This window comes from Pseudophryne corroboree, chromosome 8 (genome assembly GCF_028390025.1).
Source record: "Pseudophryne corroboree isolate aPseCor3 chromosome 8, aPseCor3.hap2, whole genome shotgun sequence".
Lineage (NCBI taxonomy): Eukaryota > Metazoa > Chordata > Amphibia > Anura > Myobatrachidae > Pseudophryne > Pseudophryne corroboree.
The window spans coordinates 485,600,345-485,624,248 of record NC_086451.1 but is presented as its reverse complement, the minus strand read 5'-3'; the positions used below and the strand labels follow the sequence as shown (position 1 = coordinate 485,624,248).

Below are 23,904 nucleotides of genomic sequence, written 5' to 3'. Positions count from 1 at the left end.
TAATGGAGGAGTGAAGAAGGTGTAAAGGAGGAATAAAGGAGTAATAATGGAGGAGTGAAGAAGGTGTAAAGGAGGAATAAAGGAGTAATAATGGAGGAGTGAAGAAGGAGGAGTGAAGAAGGTGTAAAGGAGTAATAATGGAGGAGTGAAGAAGGTGTAAATGAGGAATAAAGGAGTAATAATGGAGGAGTGAAGAAGGTGTAAAGGAGGAATAAAGGAGTAATAATGGAGGAGTGAAGAAGGTGTAAAGGAGGAATAAAGGAGTAATAATGGAGGAGTGAAGAAGGTGTAAAGGAGGAATAAAGGAGTAATAATGGAGGACTGAAGAAGGTGTAAAGGAGGAATAAACTAGTAATAATGGAGGAGTGAAGAAGGTGTAAAGGAGGAATAAAGGAGTAATAATGGAGGAGTGAAGAAGGAGGAGTGAAGAAGGTGTAAATGAGGAATAAAGGAGTAATAATGGAGGAGTGAAGAAGGTGTAAAGGAGGAATAAAGGAGTAATAATGGAGGAGTGAAGGTGTAAAGGAGGAATAAACTAGTAATAATGGAGGAGTGAAGGTGTTAGACAGAAGTGGAAGCCAATAACTTCTTATAATAATCCCTGAGAGGCCATTGCTGACAAAAAAAACAGGAAAAAGTGTCAGTTGCTGAGGATACTCCTGATTCCTACATTACACCTGTATATATCTACAAGGGGCTCTAGAACCCAGCAATGGGCAGAAGACTTCTAGATTGGCCAATAAATGCATAGTAATAATACACAAGTTGTGTAAGAGGAGAATTGCCAGATTGGGGTGTTTCAGGATCACAGGTGGATATATTCCGTTTATTTCAGAGTTTATTTCTGCCTCCTAAAACAAAGTTTTAATTGGATTACATCTGGACAAATATTTAATACGGATATAATGTCATAGTCCCTGCGCTTGTGTGTAGTGTTATACTGAGTAACTATCAGAGGGTCTCCTGAATCAAATCCCAAATGTGTGGTAACGTCTGTGCTTTACCTGTCAGGTGTTACACACCGGCGACAACTAACCCTGCGTTATATTGTAGATTATTCTGCAGTCCATGCACAAGTACAAACCCCGGGTGCATGTCATTGTCCAAGACTCCAGGTTCGAGCTGTCCCAGATCCAGTCATTACCAGCGGAGGGCGTCAGAACATTCTCATTCAAAGAAACAGAATTCACTACAGTGACGGCGTACCAGAACCAGCAGGTGGGTGGCCGGCGGTACTCATCATACTGTATATCAGAGGCCATCTATGGCGGTTGTTGGTGGACTAAAAGACCCAGAATGTCTGGATAGGGCTGGAATTAGAATATACAGAGTAATTGCTGTATAACTGTGATGTCCAGCTGTGAGCTGTTATCTTCACTATCACTGGCACGTTATAATTGCTGATGAATGACTAATTACTTAGTAACAGAATAGTAAGAAACTAATTACATGATCTAAGATAGAATTGTGCATCTCAAACCCCATGGCCTGATGATCCCTATCTGAGGATGGCCTGATGATCCCTACGTGAAGATGGCCTGATGATCCCTACGTGAAGATGGCCTGATGATCCCTATCTGATGATGGCTTGATGATCCCTACATGAAGATGGCCTATTTAAAGATGACCAGGTGACCCTTATCTGAAGCTGGCCTGATGACCCTTATCTGAAGCTGGCCTGATGACCCTTATCTGAAGCTGGCCAGGTGACCCTTATCTGAAGCTGGCCGGATGATCCCTATGTGAAGATGACGGAATGATCCCTATGTTGAAATGGCTAAATAATCCCTTTCTGATGATGGCTGGATAATCCCTATCTGAGAATAAAAACATGGCCCAAATGATCCCTATCTGTAGCTGGACAAATTATTCCTATGTTAAAATGTCCTGATAATCTGTATCTTAAAATCCCTGGGTGATCCCTACCTGAAGATCTGTCTGTCTTACATTTGCAGCAGGGGGCAGAGATCAGTACAGGGGGAGCTGGAGAATGAGCAGGGAGAGAACATATCACACACGTGTTACATGTACAAGCGAAGAGAGAGGTGGCAGGGATGGGTTTAGTATGAAATATCGTCAATCAGAATCCCGAAGGTCAAATTACCGACAACAATTGACCGATGGTCAAAATCCTGACAAGTCAAAATTCTGATGTCAAAATCCCGACATTTTAAAATACTGCCAAGGTCAAAATCCCGACATTTAAAATGTCAACAGGTCAAAAAGTCGACACAAATTTTTCATTCTTTTTGGTGTGTATGTCGACATAGGTCAACATGGACACTGCGTTCGCCATGCTTCAGACACTATTCTATACCTCCTCCAGGTCCACTGGGATGGTAAAGTATGAACAAGTCATTTCCAATGAAAAAATCATGAAAAACTCAAGTCGACTTTTTAACCTGTCAACATTCAAAATGTCAGTATTTTGACCTTATCAGTATTTTAAATGTCGGTATTTTGACCATGTCAGGATTTTGACCTTGTCGGAATTTTAGCGGTCGGTGAATGGTTGCCAGTATTTTGACCGTCGGGATTTTGATTGTAGGTAAATTAAGCGCATTGCGGCGGGGATGGTGGGCACTGGTGCTACCTGCTCAGAAATCGCTTATTGTGATTTCCCCAAATATCCCAGATACAGTATGTGCTGCTTATCTGGGGCGATCGGAAAAGTAGCGGGATAGGTTTTACTACAGTAAAATTACACTTTTACTTACTTTTATTTTTGAACAGCTGAATGACCAGCGTCCCGGCGTTTATAGAATATGATGGGTAATTAATGAGCTCCTGACAAATAGCCAGAAACGTAATGGTAGAATAGAAGGAGCTGTAAATAAATGTTTCCATTGACTTGCTGTAACATGACAGAAGCTACATGGCTAGTACTTTATCTCTCTCCAACCTGTGATAAGTCCGGGCCTTTAGGTGTAATAAACATGTCTCTCGCTTCTCAGATTTACATTAAGGTCATGTGCGTTCATTCTCTCCGCAGATCACTAAACTGAAGATAGACAGAAATCCTTTTGCAAAGGGCTTCAGGGACCCTGGCCGGAACAGGTAACGTCATTGTGCCCGGTGATGTACATAGCCGGCCTGCGTCCGGGAGACCTGCGCACGGTAACATGGCTTTTCTCTTACAGAGGTGTCCTGGATGGACTTCTGGAGACCTACCCCTGGAGACCGTCGCTTGCCTTAGAGTTCAAAGCGTTTGGGGGCGAGACACCTGGTAAGAGGACTTCCCGATACATTGTGGTATTACGAGGGACGAGCAGAGATATTACTATTACACGGCAGGTGGTGATACGGAGTTACTATTACACTGCATGTGGTGATACGGTGTTACTATTACACTGCAGGTGGTGATACGGAGTTACTATTACACTGCATGTGGTGATACGGTGTTACTATTACACTGCAGGTGGTGATACGGTGTTACTATTACACTGCAGGTGGTGATACGGAGTTACTATTACACTGCATGTGGTGATATGGTGTTACTATTACACTGCAGGTGGTGATACGGAGTTACTATTACACTGCATGTGGTGATACGGTGTTACTATTACACTGCAGGTGGTGATACGGAGTTACTATTACACTGCATGTGGTGATACGATGTTACCATTACACTGCATGTGGTGATACGGTGTTACTATTACACTGCATGTGGTGATACGGTGTTACGGTTACACTGCATGTGGTGATACGGTGTTACTATTACACTGCATGTGGTGATACGGGGTTACTATTACACTGCAGGTGGTGATACGGTGTTACTATTACACTGCATGTGGTGATACGGGGTTACTATTACACTGCATGTGGTGATACAGTGTTACTATTACACTGCAGGTGGTGATACGGTGTTACTATTACACATCAGGTGGTGATACAGTGTTACTATTACACTGCATGTGGTGATACGGTGTTACTACTACACTGCATGTAGTGATACGGTGTTACTATTACACTGCATGTGGTGATACGGGGTTACTATTACACTGCAGGTGGTGATACGGTGTTACTATTACACTGCATGTGGTGATACGGGGTTACTATTACACTGCATGTGGTGATACGGTGTTACTATTACACTGCAGGTGGTGATACGGTGTTACTATTACACTGCAGGTGGTGATACAGTGTTACTATTACACTGCATGTGGTGATACGGTGTTACTACTACACTGCATGTAGTGATACGGTGTTACTATTACACTGTATGTGGTGATACGGTGTTACTATTACACTGCATGTGGTGATACAGTGTTACTGTTACACTGCATGTGGTGATACTGTGTTACTATTACACTGCATGTGGTGATACGGGGTTACTATTACACTGCATGTGGTGATACAGTGTTACTATTACACTGCATGTGGTGATACGGTGTTACTATTACACTGCATGTAGTGATACGGTGTTACTATTACACTGCATGTGGTGATACGGTGTTACTATTACACTGCATGTGGTGATACAGTGTTACTATTACACTGCATGTGGTGATACGGTGTTACTATTACACTGCATGTGGTGATACAGTGTTACTATTACACTGCATGTGGTGATACGGTGTTACTATTACATTGCATGTGGTGATACAGTGTTACTATTACATTGCATGTGGTGATACGGGGTTACTATTACACTGCAGGTGGTGATACAGTATAACTATTACACTGCATGTGGTGATACGGGGTTACTATTACACTGCATGTGGTGATACGGGGTTACTATTACACTGCAGGTGGTGATACGGGGTTACTATTACACTGCAGGTGGTGATACGGTGTTACTATTACACTGCATGTGGTGATACGGGGTTACTATTACACTGCAGGTGGTGATACGGGGTTACTATTACACTGCAGGTGGTGATACGGTGTTACTATTACACTGCATGTGGTGATACGGGGTTACTATTACACTGCATGTGGTGATACGGAGTTACTATTACACTGCAGGTGGTGATACGGGGTTACTATTACACTGCATGTGGTGATACGGAGTTACTATTACACTGCATGTGGTGATACGGAGTTACTATTACACTGCATGTGGTGATACGGGGTTACTATTACACTGCATGTGGTGATACGGAGTTACTGTTACACTGCACGTGGTGATAGTGTTACTATTACACTGCGGGTGGTGATACAGTGTTACTGTTACACTGCATGTGGTGATACGGTGTTACTGTTACACTGCATGTGGTGATACAGTGTTACTATTATACTGCAGGTGGTGATACGGGGTTACTATTACACTGCATGTGGTGATACGGTGTTACTATTACACTGCATGTGGTGATACGGTGTTGCTGTTACACTGCATGTGGTGATACGGTGTTACTGTTACACTGCATGTGGTGATGCGGTGTTACTGTTACACTGCATGTGGTGATACGGTGTTACTGTTACACTGCATGTGGTGATACGGTGTTACTGTTACACTGCATGTGGTGATACGGTGTTACTGTTACACTGCATGTGGTGATACGGTGTTACTGTTACACTGCATGTGGTGATACGGTGTTACTGTTACACTGCATGTGGTGATACGGTGTTACTGTTACACTGCATGTGGTGATACGGTGTTACTGTTACACTGCATGTGGTGATACGGTGTTACTGTTACACTGCATGTTGTGATACGGTGTTACTGTTACACTGCATGTGGTGATACAGTGTTACTGTTACACTGCATGTTGTGATACGGTGTTACTGTTACACTGCATGTGGTGATGCGGTGTTACTGTTACACTGCATGTGGTGATACGGTGTTACTGTTACACTGCATGTGGTGATACGGTGTTACTGTTACACTGCAGGTGGTGATACGGTGTTACTGTTACACTGCATGTGGTGATACGGTGTTACTGTTACACTGCATGTGGTGATACGGTGTTACTGTTACACTGCATGTGGTGATACGGTGTTACTGTTACACTGCATGTGGTGATACGGTGTTACTATTACACTGCATGTGGTGATACGGTGTTACTGTTACACTGCATGTGGTGATACAGTGTTACTGTTACACTGCATGTGGTGATACGGTGTTACTGTTACACTGCATGTGGTGATACGGTGTTACTGTTACACTGCATGTTGTGATACGGTGTTACTGTTACACTGCATGTGGTGATGCGGTGTTACTGTTACACTGCATGTGGTGATACGGTGTTACTGTTACACTGCAGGTGGTGATACGGTGTTACTGTTACACTGCATGTGGTGATACGGTGTTACTGTTACACTGCATGTGGTGATACGGTGTTACTGTTACACTGCATGTGGTGATACGGTGTTGCTGTTACACTGCATGTGGTGATACAGTGTTACTGTTACACTGCATGTGGTGATGCGGTGTTACTGTTACACTGCATGTGGTGATACGGTGTTACTGTTACACTGCATGTGGTGATACGGTGTTACTGTTACACTGCATGTGGTGATACGGTGTTGCTGTTACACTGCAGGTGGTGATACGGTGTTACTGTTACACTGCATGTGGTGATACGGTGTTACTGTTACACTGCATGTGGTGATACGGTGTTACTATTACACTGCGGGTGGTGATACGGTGTTACTGTTACACTGCATGTGGTGATACGGTGTTACTGTTACACCGCATGTGGTGATACGGTGTTACTATTACACTGCGGGTGGTGATACGGTGTTACTATTACACTGCATGTGGTGATACGGTGTTACTATTACCCTGCATGTGGTGATACGGTGTTACTGTTACACTGCATGTGGTGATACGGTGTTACTGTTACACTGCATGTGGTGATACGGGGTTACTATTACACTGCATGTGGCGATACGGTGTTACTGTTACACTGCATGTGGTGAAACAGAGTTACTATTACACTGCAGGTGGTGATACAGAGTTACTATTACACTGCAGGTGGTGATACGGGGTTACTATTACAATGCAGGTGGTGATACGGTGTTACTATTACACTGCATGTGGTGATACGGAGTTACTATTACACTGCAGGTGGTGATACGGAGTTACTATTACACTGCATGTGGTGATACAGAGTTACTATTACACTGCAGGTGGTGATACGGAGTTACTATTACACTGCATGTGGTGATACGGAGTTACTATTACACTGCAGGTGGTGATACGGTGTTACTATTACACTGCATGTGGTGATACAGAGTTACTATTACACTGCAGGTGGTGATACGAAGTTACTATTACACTGCATGTGGTGATACAGAGTTATTATTACACTGCATGTGGTGATACGGAGTTGCTATTACACTGCAGGTGGTGATACGGGGTTACTATTACACTGCATGTGGTGATACGGAGTTACTATCACACTGCAGGTGGTGATACGAAGTTACTATTACACTGCAGGTGGTGATACGGTGTTACTATTACACTGCATGTGGTGATACAGAGTTACTATTACACTGCAGGTGGTGATACGAAGTTACTATTACACTGCATGTGGTGATACAGAGTTATTATTACACTGCATGTGGTGATACGGGGTTACTATTACACTGCAGGTGGTGATACGGGGTTACTATTACACTGCAGGTGGTGATACAGTATAACTATTACACTGCATGTGGTGATACGGGGTTACTATTACACTGCAGGTGGTGATACGGGGTTACTATTACACTGCAGGTGGTGATACGGTGTTACTATTACACTGCATGTGGTGATACGGGGTTACTATTACACTGCATGTGGTGATACGGAGTTACTATTACACTGCAGGTGGTGATACGGGGTTACTATTACACTGCATGTGGTGATACGGAGTTACTATTACACTGCATGTGGTGATACGGAGTTACTATTACACTGCATGTGGTGATACGGAGTTACTGTTACACTGCACGTGGTGATACGGTGTTACTATTACACTGCATGTGGTGATACGGTGTTACTATTACACTGCAGGTGGTGATAGTGTTACTATTACACTGCGGGTGGTGATACAGTGTTACTGTTACACTGCATGTGGTGATACAGTGTTACTATTATACTGCAGGTGGTGATAGTGTTACTATTACACTGCGGGTGGTGATACAGTGTTACTGTTACACTGCATGTGGTGATACAGTGTTACTATTATACTGCAGGTGGTGATACGGGGTTACTATTACACTGCATGTGGTGATACGGTGTTACTATTACACTGCATGTGGTGATACGGTGTTACTATTACACTGCATGTGGTGATACAGTGTTACGGTTACACTGCATGTGGTGATACAGTGTTACTATTACACTGCATGTGGTGATACGGTGTTACTATTACCCTGCATGTGGTGATACGGTGTTACTATTACACTGCATGTGGTGATACGGTGTTACTATTACACTGCATGTGGTGATACGGTGTTACTGTTACCCTGCATGTGGTGATACGGTGTTACTATTACACTGCATGTGGTGATACGGTGTTACTGTTACACTGCATGTGGTGATACGGTGTTACTGTTACACTGCATGTGGTGATACAATGTTACTATTACACTGCAGGTAGTGATACGGTGTTACTGTTACACTGCATGTGGTGATATGGTGTTACTATTACACTGCATGTGGTGATACAATGTTACTATTACACTGCAGGTAGTGATACGGTGTTACTGTTACACTGCATGTGGTGATACGGTGTTACTGTTACACTGGATGTGGTGATACAGTGTTACTATTACACTGCATGTGGTGATACGGTGTTACAGTTACACTGCATGTGGTGATACGAATGGTTGAAGTGAAAATTTTGAAGTGGGGGTATGCAAAAGTGAAGGATGTAATTATGCGCGCGCTGAAGGCGCGCGTGCTCCAGAAAAGGGGGCGTGGTCACGCAAAAGGGGGCATGGCCACGCAAAAGGGGTGTGTAGTAGAACCCCTTATACTATCTAGTACTGGTGCCCCTTTCACCTAATAGCACACGGTACGAGCCGAAATTCACATTATAGCACATGGTACGAGCCGAAATTCACATGATAGCACACGGTACGAGCCGAAATTCACATTATAGCACACGGTACGAGCCGAAATTCACATTATAGCACACTGAATGAGCCGAAATTCACATTATAGCACACAGAATGAGCCGAAATTCACATTATAGCACACTGAATGAGCCGAAATTCACATTATAGCACATTGAATGAGCCGAAACTCACATTATAGCACACTGAATAAGCCACAATTCACATTATAGCACACTGAATGAGCCGAAACTCACATTATAGCACACTGAATAAGCCAAAATTCACATTATAGCACACTGAATGAGCCGAAACTCACATTATAGCACACTGAATGAGCCGAAGCTCACATTATAGCACACTGACTGAGCCAACATTCACATTATAGCACACTGAATGAGCCGAAACTCACATTATAGCACACTGAATAAGCCAAAATTCACATTATAGCACACTGAATGAGCCGAAACTCACATTATAGCACACTGAATGAGCCAAAATTCACATTATAGCACACTGAATGAGCCGAATCTCACATTATAGCACACTGAATGAGCCGAAGCTCACATTATAGCACACTGACTGAGCCAAAATTCACATTATAGCACACTGAATGAGCCGAAACTCACATTATAGCACACTGAATGAGCCGAAACTCACATTATAGCACACTGAATGAGCCAAAATTCACATTATAGCACACTGAATGAGCCGAAACTCACATTATAGCACACTGAATGAGCCGAAGCTCACATTATAGCACACTGACTGAGCCGAAATTCACATTATAGCACACTGAATGAGCCGAAACTCACATTATAGCACACTGAATGAGCCGAAACTCACATTATAGCACACTGAATGAGCCGAAACTCACATTATAGCACACTGAATGAGCCGAAGCTCACATTATAGCACACTGAATGAGCCGAAACTCACATTAAAGCACACTGAATGAGCCGAAACTCACATTATAGCACACTGAATAAGCCAAAGTTCACATTATAGCACACTGAATGAGCCGAAATTATGGGAGAGGGAGAGTGTCAGCAGGGACATAGGGACAGTGACAGAGAGAATGACAGCAGTGCCAGGGAGAGTGACAGCAGGGACATAGGGACAGTGACAGAGAGAATGACAGCATTGCCAGGGAGAGTGAGACCCCTACCTATCCCCTATTGATTATAGGCACATTGCCCCAGGGACAGGTTGGAGTGACCTGGGCCTTGCGCCCAGATCATCCTTAATCACCTGAGGGGGGCACTTATTAACTGGGCCTAGCGCCCCCTAACTGCGCACAGGCCAGAGGCCTGACTTCACCCACGGGCCTAGCACCCGCCTAACATGGGCCTAATGCCTAGGGTCACCTTATTTACCTAAAGGGCCACTCTGAACTAGGGCCTTATGCCCTCTACATGGGGACAGGCCTATTGCCTGAATTATCCCCACGGGCCTAGTGCCCGCCTACTGCGCCACAGGCCTGTAGCCTGATTGTGCCCACCGATTTAGTGTCCGAACCCTGATGGTCTAGGGAGGGGATGGGGTGGAGGGGGGGTTATGACAGGTGCCCTATTTGTCCTGGTGGGAGAGGCACCAGGGGGGAGCTTCATTAGCTCTTTTGCTTTCCACCCCTGGAAAGCAAAAGTGGCCTCTCCGGCCCTCAGCTTCTGTCTTCTGCCGCTGCCCATCCTGGCCAGTGGCGCCACCTCTTCTGTCTTCTGCCGCTGGCCTGTTCTAGCCAGCGGTGCCGCCTCTTCTGTCTTCTGCCGCTGGCCTGTCTGACCAGCGCCGCCAACTGTTCTTCCTCTCCTGGAGCGCGTCTTCAGCCTCTTCCGCGGCCAACGGACCTCTTCGCCACTCTTCCGCGCGGCCTCCTCTCTTCTCCTCATCCCAGCGGCATCCGACGTCAGGTGCTGGGGTCATGATGTGGCGAGCACTGATTGGCTCGCCGCGGCCGCCTGTGATTGGCTGCCGATCCGTAAGCCGCGATTGGCTCACATATGGCGCCAATCTTTAAATGCCTCCGCCGCTGCAGCCTCATCAGCGCTGGGATCAGACACTTGATCCCAGCGCTGTCCGCCGCCACGTTCTGCCAGTCCACCAGCGCTGTCTGCTGCAGAGTCCTGTAGGGGACGCAGGTCCCATGATGCTGCTGCAATAAAAAATAAAAAAACTTCCGGGTCTGTGGAGAAGTGGCGGTATACCATACCGTTGTATACCGCCCCACTTCGACCACTGGATACAGTGTTACTATTACACTGCATGTGGTGATACGGTGTTACTATTACACTGCATGTGGTGATATGGTGTTACTATTACACTGCATGTGGTGATACGGTGTTACTGTTACACTGCAGGTGGTGATACGGTGTTACTATTACACTGCATGTGGTGATATGGTGTTACTGTTACACTGCATGTGGTGATATGGTGTTACTGTTACACTGCAGGTGGTGATACGGTGTTACTATCACACTGCATGTGGTGATACGGTGTTACTATTACACTGCATGTGGTGATATGGTGTTACTGTTACACTGCAGGTGGTGATACGGTGTTACTGTTACACTGCAGGTGGTGATACAGTGTTACTATTACACTGCATGTGGTGATACGGTGTTAATGTTACACTGCAGGTGGTGATACAGTGTTACTATTACACTGCATGTGGTGATACGGTGTTACTGTTACACTGCAGGTGGTGATACAGTGTTACTATTACACTGCATGTGGTGATACGGTGTTAATGTTACACTGCATGTGGTAATACGGTGTTACTATCACACTGCATGTGGTGATACGGTGTTACTATTACACTGCATGTGGTGATATGGTGTTACTGTTACACTGCAGGTGGTGATACGGTGTTACTATTACACTGCATGTGGTGATACGGTGTTACTGTTACACTGCATGTGGTGATACGGTGTTACTATTACACTGCAGGTGGGGATACGGTGTTACTATTACACTGCATGTGGGGATACGGTGTTACTGTTACACTGCATGTGGTGATACGGTGTTACTGTTACACTGCATGTGGGGATACGGTGTTACTGTTACACTGCATGTGGTGATACGGTGTTACTGTTACACTGCATGTGGTGATACGGTGTTACTACTACACTGCATGTGGTGATACGGTGTTACTACTACACTGCATGTGGTGATACGGTGTTACTATTACACTGCATGTGGTGATACAATGTTACTATTACACTGCAGGTGGTGATACGGTGTTACTGTTACACTGCATGTGGTGATACGGTGTTACTATTACACTGCATGTGGTGATACAGTGTTACTATTACACTGCAGGTGGTGATACGGTGTTACTGTTACACTGCATGTGGTGATACGGTGTTACTATTACACTGCATGTGGTGATACAGTGTTACTATTACACTGCAGGTGGTGATACGGTGTTACTGTTACACTGCATGTGGTGATACGGTGTTACTATTACACTGCATGTGGTGATACAGTGTTACTATTACACTGCATGTGGTGATACGGTGTTACAGTTACACTGCATGTGGTGATACAATGTTACTATTACACTGCAGGTGGTGATACGGTGTTACTGTTACACTGCATGTGGTGATACGGTGTTACTATTAGACTGCATGTGGTGATACAGTGTTACTATTACACTGCATGTGGTGATACGGTGTTACTATTACACTGCATGTGGTGATACGGTGTTACTATTACACTGCATGTGGTGATACAGAGTTACTATTACACTGCAGGTGGTGATACGGTGTTACTGTTACACTGCATGTGGTGATACGGTGTTACTATTACACTGCATGTGGTGATACAGTGTTACTATTACACTGCATGTGGTGATACGGTGTTACAGTTACACTGCATGTGGTGATACGAATGGTTGAAGTGAAAATTTTGAAGTGGGGGTATGCAAAAGTGAAGGATGTAAATATGCGCGCACTGAAGGCGCGCGTGCTCCAGAAAAGGGGCGTGGCCACGCAGAAGGGGGTGTGGCCACGCAAAAGGGGTGTGTAGTAGAACCCCTTATACTATCTAGTACTGGTGCCCCTTTCACCTTATAGCACACGGTACGAGCAGAAATTCACATTATAGCACACTGAATGAGCCGAAATTCACATTATAGCACACTGAATGAGCCGAAATTCACATTATAGCACATTGAATGAGCCGAAACTCACATTATAGCACACTGAATGAGCCAAAATTCACATTATAGCACACTGAATGAGCCGAAACTCACATTATAGCACACTGAATGAGCCGAAACTCACATTATAGCACACTGAATAAGCCGAAACTCACATTATAGCACACTGAATGAGCCGAAACTCACATTATAGCACACTGAATAAGCCAAAATTCACATTATAGCACACTGAATGAGCCGAAATTATGGGAGAGGGAGAGTGTCAGCAGGGACATAGGGACAGTGACAGAGAGAATGACAGCAGTGCCAGGGAGAGTGACAGCAGGGACAAAGGGACAGTGACAGAGAGAATGACAGCAGTGCCAGGAAGAGTGAGACCCCTACCTGTCCCCTATTGATTATAGGCACATCGCCCCAGGGACAGGTTGGAGTGACCTGGGCCTTGCGCCCAGATCATCCTTAATCACCTGAGGGGGGGCACTTATTAACTGGGCCTAGCGCCCCCTAACTGCGCACAGGCCAGAGGCCTGACTTCACCCACGGGCCTAGCACCCGCCTAACATGAGGCCAGTTGGGTGATCTGGGCCTAATGCCTAGGGTCACCTTATTTACCTAAAGGGCCACTCTGAACTAGGGCCTTATGCCCTCTACATGGGGACAGGCCTAATGCCTGAATTATCCCCACGGGCCTAGTGCCCGCCTACTGCGCCACAGGCCTGTAGCCTGATTGTGCCCACCGATTTAGTGTCCGAACCCTGATGGTCTAGGGAGGGGATGGGGTGGAGGGGGGGTTATGACAGGTGCCCTATTTGTCCTGGTGGGAGAGGCACCAGGGGGGAGCTTCATTAGCTCTTTTGCTTTCCACCCCTGGAAAGCAAAAGTGGCCTCTCCGGCCCTCAGCTTCTGTCTTCTGCCGCTGCCCATCCTGGCCAGTGGCGCCACCTCTTCTGTCTTCTGCCGCTGGCCTGTCCTAGCCAGCGGCGCCGCCTCTTCTGTCTTCTGCCGCTGGCCTGTCTGGCCAGCTCCGCCGACTGTTCTTCCTCTCCTGGAGCGCGTCTTCAGCCTCTTCCACGGCCAACGGACCTCTTCGCCACTCTTCTGCGCTGCCTCCTCTCTTCTCCTCATCCCAGCGACATCCGACGTCAGGTGCTGGGGTCATGATGTGGCGAGCACTGATTGGCTCGCCGCGGCCGCCTGTGATTGGCTGCCGATCCGTAAGCCGCGATTGGCTCACATATGGCGCCAATCTTTAAATGCCTCCGCCGCTGCAGCCTCATCAGCGCTGGGATCAGACACTTGATCCCAGCGCTGTCCGCCGCCACGTTCTGCCAGTCCACCAGCGCTGTCTGCTGCAGAGTCCTGTAGGGGACGCAGGTCCCATGATGCTGCTGCAATAAAAAATAAAAAAACTTCTGGGTCTGTGGAGAAGTGGCGGTATACCATACCGTTGTATACCGCCCCACTTCGACCACTGGATACGGTGTTACTATTACACTGCATGTGGTGATACGGTGTTACTATTACACTGCATGTGGTGATACGGTGTTACTATTACACTGCAGGTGGTGATATGGTGTTACTATTACACTGCATGTGGTGATATGGTGTTACTATTACACTGCAGGTGGTGATACGGTGTTACTATTACACTGCAGGTGGTGATACGGTGTTACTATTACACTGCATGTGGTGATACGGTGTTACTGTTACACTGCGGGTGGTGATACGGTGTTACTATTACACGGCAGGTGGTGATACGGTGTTACTGTTACACTGCATGTGGTGATACGGTGTTACTATTACACGGCAGGTGGTGATACGGTGTTACTGTTACACTGCATGTGGTGATACGGTGTTACTGTTACACTGCATGTGGTGATACGGTGTTACTGTTACACTGCATGTGGTGATACGGTGTTACTATTACACTGCATGTGGTGATACGGTGTTACTATTACACTGCATGTGGTGATACGGTGTTACTGTTACACTGCATGTGGTGATACGGTGTTACTGTTACACTGCATGTGGGGATACGGTGTTACTATTACACTGCATGTGGTGATACGGTGTTACTGTTACACTGCATGTGGTGATACGGTGTTACTGTTACACTGCATGTGGTGATACGGTGTTACTATTACACTGCATGTGGTGATACGGTGTTACTGTTACACTGCATGTGGTGATACGGTGTTACTGTTACACTGCATGTGGGGATACGGTGTTGCTATTACACTGCATGTGGTGATCCGGTGTTAGTTACACTGCATGTGGTGATACGGTGTTACTATTACCCTGCATGTGGTGATACAGTGTTACTGTTACACTGCATGTGGTGATACGGTGTTACTATTACACTGCATGTGGTGATACGGTGTTACTGTTACACTGCATGTGGTGATACGGTGTTACTATTACACTGCATGTGGTGATATGGTGTTACTGTTACACTGCAGGTGGTGATACGGTGTTACTGTTACACTGCATGTGGTGATACGGTGTTACTATTACACTGCATGTGGTGATACAATGTTACTATTACACTGCAGGTAGTGATACGGTGTTACTGTTACACTGCATGTGGTGATACGGTGTTACTATTACACTGCATGTGGTGATACAGTGTTACTATTACACTGCATGTGGTGATACAGTGTTACTATTACACTGCATGTGGTGATACAGTGTTACTATTACACTGCATGTGGTGATACGGTGTTAGTGTTACACTGCATGTGGTGATACGGTGTTACAGTTACACTGCATGTGGTGATACGAATGGTTGAAGTGGAAATTTTGAAGTGGGGGTATGCAAAAGTTAAGGATGTAATTATTCACGCGCTAAAGGCGCGCGTGCTCCAGAAAAGGGGCGTGGTCATGCAAAAGGGGGCGTGGCCACACAAAAGGGGTGTGTAGTAGAACCCCTTATACTATCTAGTACTGGTGCCCCTTTCACCTTATAGCACACGGTACGAGCCGAAATTCACATTATAGCACACGGTACGAGCCGAAATTCACATTATAGCACACGGTACGAGCCGAAATTCACATTATAGCACACTGAATGAGCCGAAATTCACATTATAGCACACTGAATGAGCCGAAATTCACATTATAGCACATTGAATGAGCCGAAACTCACATTATAGCACACTGAATGAGCCGAAACTCACATTATAGCACACTGAATAAGCCAAAATTCACATTATAGCACACTGAATGAGCCGAAACTCACATTATAGCACACTGAATAAGCCAAAATTCACATTATAGCACACTGAATGAGCCGAAATTCACATTATAGCACACTGAATGAGCCGAAATTCACATTATAGCACACTGAATGAGCCGAAACTCACATTATAGCATACTGAATAAGCCAAAATTCACATTATAGCACACTGAATGAGCCGAAACTCACATTATAGCACACTGAATGAGCCGAAACTCACATTATAGCACACTGAATAAGCCAAAATTCACATTATAGCACAATGAATGAGCCGAAATTATGGGAGAGGGAGAGTGTCAGCAGGGACATAGGGACAGTGACAGAGAGAATGACAGCAGTGCCAGGGAGAGTGACAGCAGGGACATAGGGACAGTGACAGAGAGAATGACAGCATTGCCAGGGAGAGTGAGACCCCTACCTATCCCCTATTGATTATAGGCACATTGCCCCAGGGACAGGTTGGAGTGACCTGGGCCTTGCGCCCAGATCATCCTTAATCACCTGAGGGGGGGCACTTATTAACTGGGCCTAGCGCCCCCTAACTGCGCACAGGCCAGAGGCCTGACTTCACCCACGGGCCTAGCACCCGCCTAACATGGGGCCAGTTGGGTGATCTGGGCCTAATGCCTAGGGTCACCTTATTTACCTAAAGGGCCACTCTGAACTAGGGCCTTATGCCCTCTACATGGGGACAGGCCTAATGCCTGAATTATCCCCACGGGCCTAGTGCCCGCCTACTGCGCCACAGGCCTGTAGCCTGATTGTGCCCACCGATTTAGTGTCCGAACCCTGATGGTCTAGGGAGGGGATGGGGTGGAGGGGGGGTTATGACAGGTGCCCTACTTGTCCTGGTGGGAGAGGCACCAGGGGGGAGCTTCATTAGCTCTTTTGCTTTCCACCCCTATTACATCTACATTACATCTACTATTACATGTACAGGACAGAGTAATCCCCGGGCACGTACAGAACAGAGTAATTCCTGGGCACGTACAGCACAGAGTAATGCCCGGGCACGTACAGTACAGAGTAATGTCCGGGGCACATACAGCACAGAGTAATGCCCGGGCACGTACAGCACAGAGTAATGCCCGGGCACGTACAGAACAGAGTAATGCCCGGGCACGTACAGCACAGAGTAATGCCCGGGCACGTACAGAACAGAGTAATGCCCGGGCACGTACAGCACGGAGTAATGCCTGGGGCACGTACAGCACAGAGTAATGCCCGGGCACGTACAGCACAGATCACTGTGGGTAGCCGGTTACGTGGCGGCAGGAATGGGGGGATTCTGTTAGGAGGAGATGACATAATTCTGCACATTTCCTGCAGTTACAGCTATTACTATAATTACAGGAGAAGGTTTGAATCTTCCCATTTAGGAACCTGCAGACAGAAGAGCAGCCGCCCCACCAGTAACGCCTGCGTGAGCTGCACATGTAACCTTTCTGTCCCCCCACACATCAGACTCCTACGGTTATATATACACTGTATTCCTGCAAGCAGGGCCCTCCGGCCACTTTATCCGCCTGTGACTGCACAATCCTGGTTACTGCGGAGTGCCTTGCAGCATTTCATGGTAACAGAGTAGACTGCCAGTAATTACTGTATGTAGCATGTCCAGCATTTGGCAGCTGATGGCAGCAGGTACAGGGCACATGTCCAGCATTTAGCAGCTGATGGCAGCGGGTACAGGGCACATGTCCAGCATTTAGCAGCTGATGGCAGCGGGTACAGGGCACATGTCCAGCATTTGGCAGCTGATGGCAGCGGGTACAGGGCACGTGTCCAGCATTTGGCAGCTGATGGCAGCGGGTACAGGGCACATGTCCAGCATTTAGCAGCTGATGGCAGCGGGTACAGGGCACATGTCCAGCATTTGGCAGCTGATGGCAGCGGGTACAGGGCACGTGTCCAGCATTTGGCAGCTGATGGTAGCGGGTACAGGGCACGTGTCCAGCATTTGGCAGCTGATGGCAGCGGGTACAGGGCACATGTCCTGCATTTAGCAGCTGATGGCAGCGGGTACAGGGCACATGTCCAGCATTTGGCAGCTGATGGCAGCAGGTACAGGGCACATGTCCAGCATTTAGCAGCTGATGGCAGCGGATACAGGGCACATGTCCAGCATTTAGCAGCTGATGGCAGCGGGTACAGGGCACATGTCCAGCATTTAGCAGCTGATGGCAGCGGGTACAGGGCACATGTCCAGCATTTAGCAGCTGATGGCAGCGGGTACAGGGCACATGTCCAGCATTTAGCAGCTGATGGCAGCGGGTACAGGGCACATGTCCAGCATTTAGCAGCTGATGGCAGCGGGTACAGGGCACATGTCCAGCATTTAGCAGCTGATGGCAGCGGGTACAGGGCACATGTCCAGCATTTAGCAGCTGATGGCAGTGGGTACAGGGCACATGTCCAGCATTTAGCAGCTGATGGCAGCGGATACAGGGCACATGTCCAGCATTTGGCAGCTGATGGCAGCGGGTACAGGGCACATGTCCAGCATTTAGCAGCTGATGGCAGCAGGTACAGGGCACATGTCCAGCATTTAGCAGCTGATGGCAGCGGGTACAGGGCACATGTCCTGCATTTAGCAGCTGATGGCAGCGGGTACAGGGCACATGTCCTGCATTTAGCAGCTGATGGCAGCGGGTACAGGGCACATGTCCAGCATTTAGCAGCTGATGGCAGCGGGTACAGGGCACATGTCCAGCATTTGGCAGCTGATGGCAGCGGGTACAGGGCACATGTCCAGCATTTAGCAGCTGATGGCAGCGGGTACAGGGCACATGTCCAGCATTTAGCAGCTGATGGCAGCGGATACAGGGCACATGTCCAGCATTTAGCAGCTGATGGCAGCGGGTACAGGGCACATGTCCAGCATTTAGCAGCTGATGGCAGCGGGTACAGGGCACATGTCCAGCATTTGGCAGCTGATGGCAGCGGGTACAGGGCACATGTCCAGCATTTAGCAGCTGATGGCAGCGGGTACAGGTCACATGTCCAGCATTTAGCAGCTGATGGCAGCGGATACAGGGCACGTGTCCAGCATTTAGCAGCTGATGGCAGCGGTACAGGGCACATGTCCAGCATTTGGCAGCTGATGGCGGCGGGTACAGGGCACATGTCCAGCATTTAACAGCTGATGGCGGCGGGTACAGGGCACATGTCCAGCATTTAGCAGCTGATGACAGTGGATACAGGGCACATGTCCAGCATTTAGCAGCTGATGGCAGCGGTACAGGGCACATGTCCAGCATTTGGCAGCTGATGGCGGCGGGTACAGGGCACATGTCCAGCATTTAGCAGCTGATGGCAGCGGGTACAGGGCACATGTCCAGCATTTAGCAGCTGATGGCAGCGGATACAGGGCACATGTCCAGCATTTAGCAGCTGATGGCAGCGGTACAGGGCACATGTCCAGCATTTGGCAGCTGATGGCGGCGGGTACAGGGCACATGTCCAGCATTTAGCAGCTGATGGCAGTGGGTACAGGGCACATGTCCAGCATTTAGCAGCTGATGGCAGCGGGTACAGGGCACATGTCCAGCATTTAGCAGCTGATGGCAGCGGGTACAGGGCACATGTCCAGCATTTAGCAGCTGATGGCAGCGGGTACAGGGCACATGTCCAGCATTTAGCAGCTGATGGCAGCGGGTACAGGGCACATGTCCAGCATTTGGCAGCTGATGGCAGCGGGTACAGGGCACATGTCCAGCATTTGGCAGCTGATGGCAGCGGGTACAGGGCACATGTCCAGCATTTGGCAGCTGATGGCAGCGGGTACAGGGCACATGTCCAGCATTTAGCAGCTGATGGCAGCGGGTACAGGGCACATGTCCAGCATTTAGCAGCTGATGGCAGCGGGTACAGGGCACATGTCCAGCATTTAGCAGCTGATGGCAGCGGGTACAGGGCACATGTCCTGCACGTCTGTTCCTTATTGTTATTATCTGCGCCACGTTGCCACTTGTAGAATTGCGCTGATTTCTGCCATTTCTCTCCCCAGGTGGCAGCTCAGGTTCCTCCCCCATCACCTCCAGTGGCGGGGCGCCATCTCCTCTGCTCTCTCCATCCTGCTCCCCTCCCACGTTCCACCTGCCCCCCTGTAACCTCGGCATCCCGTGCCCGGAGAACTACCTGCCGTTCTGCTACAAGATCTGCCCCAGCGGCGTCCTGAGACAGCGCTCCTTCTTGTTACCAAGTCCGGATAAACAGGGGGGTCCTGGCGCCCACCCGCTCCCTCCGCTAATGCTGGATGTTCCCCTCTTGTCTTCATTTGGCATCTCCAAAAGCAGCAAACTGGAAACCTTCAAGGGGCACTGCTTCCCGTCTCCTGCCAGTCACATGTTCTACAGGCTGCCCACATCCGGGAACATTGCCCGGGAAACCCTTAACTGCTCCTTACATCCTCCCTACGGCTTCTACGGCTACAACCTCTCTGTGCCGTCGCACCTGATCACCGCAGCAAACCATCTAAAGATGACGGACAGTTTTCCCAGCTCGTTTAGAGACGTACGTCCCAGTATCCCCCACTGGCCGCCATCCGTCAACCACTGCCTATAGTGGGACATTGGGAACATTGTGACAATGCAGAGATAATCGGTGACGCGTCTATACCCGCCTCCTCTCGCTGGCTCTGTGCCGCTATGTCATACAGAAGACGAATCATACCATGGATGACCCGGTGACTGTAATAGCCACAGGCGGCTTCTGGAGGCGACAATAATACTTAGAACATGTTATAATGTAATGGCTAAACTATGCGCCAAGAAGACGTGCGCTTCCGGTATAGACGTCAGGTATTCCCTGAGCGCAGAATATGCGTCTGCAGCTACGGCTATCTTTATGTGCTTATAACCCGTCCTTGTTTGATTACCATAAACCAACCGCCGGCAACATGCCTGAGAATTATCATTATTATTGTTATATACAAATCATGAACATCTGATAATTGTCCACGTGGCGATATAGATATATACTGTATATATATATATATATATATATATATATATATACACACACACATTATGTCAGCAGCAATTAATAAGAAAGAAAAGCTAAAACAAATATTTTGCACAAGTGGAAATGGCGACTTTACGCTTCTTGTTTTGCTAATCAGATGAACGTTGAATAAAAGTGCTATATACTGTGTCTGGAGATATTGCATCTAGGCATATACTGTATATAATAAAGTGCAATAAGTGCGCAAGTGGATTTATATCCTGGATACATCTGTTTCGTGTTGCCGGGACGTAATGAGGTTTTTTTTGTTTTGTCAGCAAATATCACAATTCCGTACGGAGGAAATAATTTCAGGTCGGTATAGTGAAATAGAAGCAATTTTCTGACTTTTCCGTCCATTAAAGCATCGATGTGGCGCAGTGTTATCCGTCATACAGCGGCGTATTATGCCTACAAATCCCTCGTTATTACCGTCTGGCATCACTTTGCCGCCGTTCAGCTGGAATCAGGCTGGGCAAATATGGGCAAAATTAGTAAATGTTCCCCCTGCTCTATCCAACACCCGCTCACCCATGTGGGGTGTGTAAATGTGGGATTTAATAAGGGGAAAGTGTGCATTATACTCTGGCATTTCATGTGGGAAGAATATAAATGATGCAATAAATCGAGCTGCATTTGTGCAAACTTCCCGTCAAACACCAAACGCCGCGGCTCAATTCAGCAAAAATCTTCCTATTGTCCAAAATCTTATCAGGCAAAATCGACACAATGGTGGTCATTCCGAGTTGATCGCTAGCTGCATTCGTTCGCTGCGCAGCGATGAGGCTAAAAAACGGCACTTCTGCACATGCGGCGCAATGCGCACGCGCGTCGTACTATTACAACAAACTATGTAGTTTCACACAAGGTCTAGCGATGCTTTTCAGTCGCACTGCTGGCTGCAGAGTGATTGACATGAAGTGGGCGTTTCTGGGTGTCAACTGAGCGTTTTCAGGGAGTGTTCGAAAAAAACGGAGGCGTGTCAGGAAAAACACAGGCGTGGCTGGGAGAACGCAGGGCGTGTTTGTGACGTCAAAACAGGAACTGAACAGTCTGAAGTGATCGCAAGCGCTGAGTAGGTTTTGAGCTACTGTAAAACTGCACAAAAAAACTTTGTAGTCGCTCTGCGATCCATTCGTTCGCACTTCTGCTAAGCTAAAATACACTCCCAGAGGGCGGCGGTTTAGCGTTTGCACGGCTGCTAAAAACTGCTAGCGAGCGAACAACTCGGAATGACCCCCAATATTTCTATTTTTTTTTCCCACAGCTATTCAGCAAAACACTTCATAGGAACCGCGACTGCGGTAACACGATGACCTTTTACTTCTTGTTGTGCGCACGCTCAGTCATGCGAGTCCTCCACTTCCCTGCGGCGTGACGCGCGGCGAGTGTTACGTAAGGTACACCCTATACTATTATCTGTCCACTCTGGCCGGCTGGAAGGACAGTCTGGTAATGTCTGGGAGCAAATGACAATCCACCACTTTCTCCCAAACACTGGAAAACGGACAAAATGCCGCAAGTCGTTCCGACAAATTGGTAAAATCCGTTTGATACACTATAACCAGTTTATCTGAACGACCAGTTTTGCCTGGTAAATGATTGCCCCTTTAAAACAACGTCCGAGTTTGGCAGGTGCTCCCGCACATCCGGTGACCCTGGACGCTATTATATCCGCCCCCCATTGTCACCTACAATCAAAATCCCGACAACAATTGACCGACAGACAAAATCCCAACAAGGTTGATTTCCCAACATTTAAAATACCGACAAGGTCAAAATACTGACATTTAAAATGTCGACAGGTCAAAAAGTCGACACAAGTTTTTCATTGTTTTTTGTGTGTATGTTGTCATTGGTCGACATCGTGTAAGCGTACCGCGTCCCCTCGCATGGCTCACCGCTGCGCTCGGCACACTATTATATCCCCCCTCCAGGTCCACCGGGATGGTAAAGTATGAACAAGTCGGTTTCCATGAAAAAATCCTGAGACTCTTTTGATCCGTTGACATTTTAAATGTCGGTATTTTGACCTTGTCAGTATTTTGATAGTAGGTAAATTAAGCGCATACCCTATATACAGGACATTTATATATAAAACCACATAAATATAAATGTATACAGGCTAATAGAAATCCTATGGGGGTTATTCAGGTCGTATCGCTACGCGATGTCCTCGGCGGCAGTGCGCACCGCAGGTACCATCCTGCACGTACGTGGCTGCTGAATGCGTTCGGGTCACAGCGGGTGCGAACGCCTCTGCCTGACTGACAGGCAGAGGCGTTTGTGGGGCAGGTGGGGGGACGGCAATGGAGAAAAAGGGGGGCGGGTTGGCGGTGTTTGCGGGGCAGCTGCATGAAATCATACGCAGCAGCTCCAATGGGAAAATGGCGACTGACTGCCTGCATACGCAGCATAGCTGCGGCTGCAGGGGGTGTAGTATGTTTTGCCGGCGGTCGGGGGTGCAGGAGACTGGGGCAGAGTTTACGGATCCTGCAGGGACTGATGGAACAACGCC

At 47.5% G+C, this 23,904-nt stretch overlaps 1 protein-coding gene across 2 annotated transcripts in view; it reads left to right on the top strand.

Moving 5' to 3' along the window:
- TBX22 (T-box transcription factor 22) overlaps positions 1-21,536 on the top strand; it is a 50,705-nt gene extending 29,169 nt beyond the window's left edge. For both annotated transcript variants that reach the window (XM_063935768.1, XM_063935767.1), the window contains exons 5-8: positions 1,054-1,218; positions 2,993-3,057; positions 3,141-3,226; positions 20,392-21,536. In XM_063935768.1, coding sequence (XP_063791838.1) covers positions 1,054-1,218; positions 2,993-3,057; positions 3,141-3,226; positions 20,392-20,948 — 873 coding nt within the window. In that variant the 3' untranslated portion in view covers positions 20,949-21,536. The remainder of the gene's footprint in view (positions 1-1,053; positions 1,219-2,992; positions 3,058-3,140; positions 3,227-20,391) is intronic.
- Positions 21,537-23,904: the final 2,368 nt, after the last annotated feature.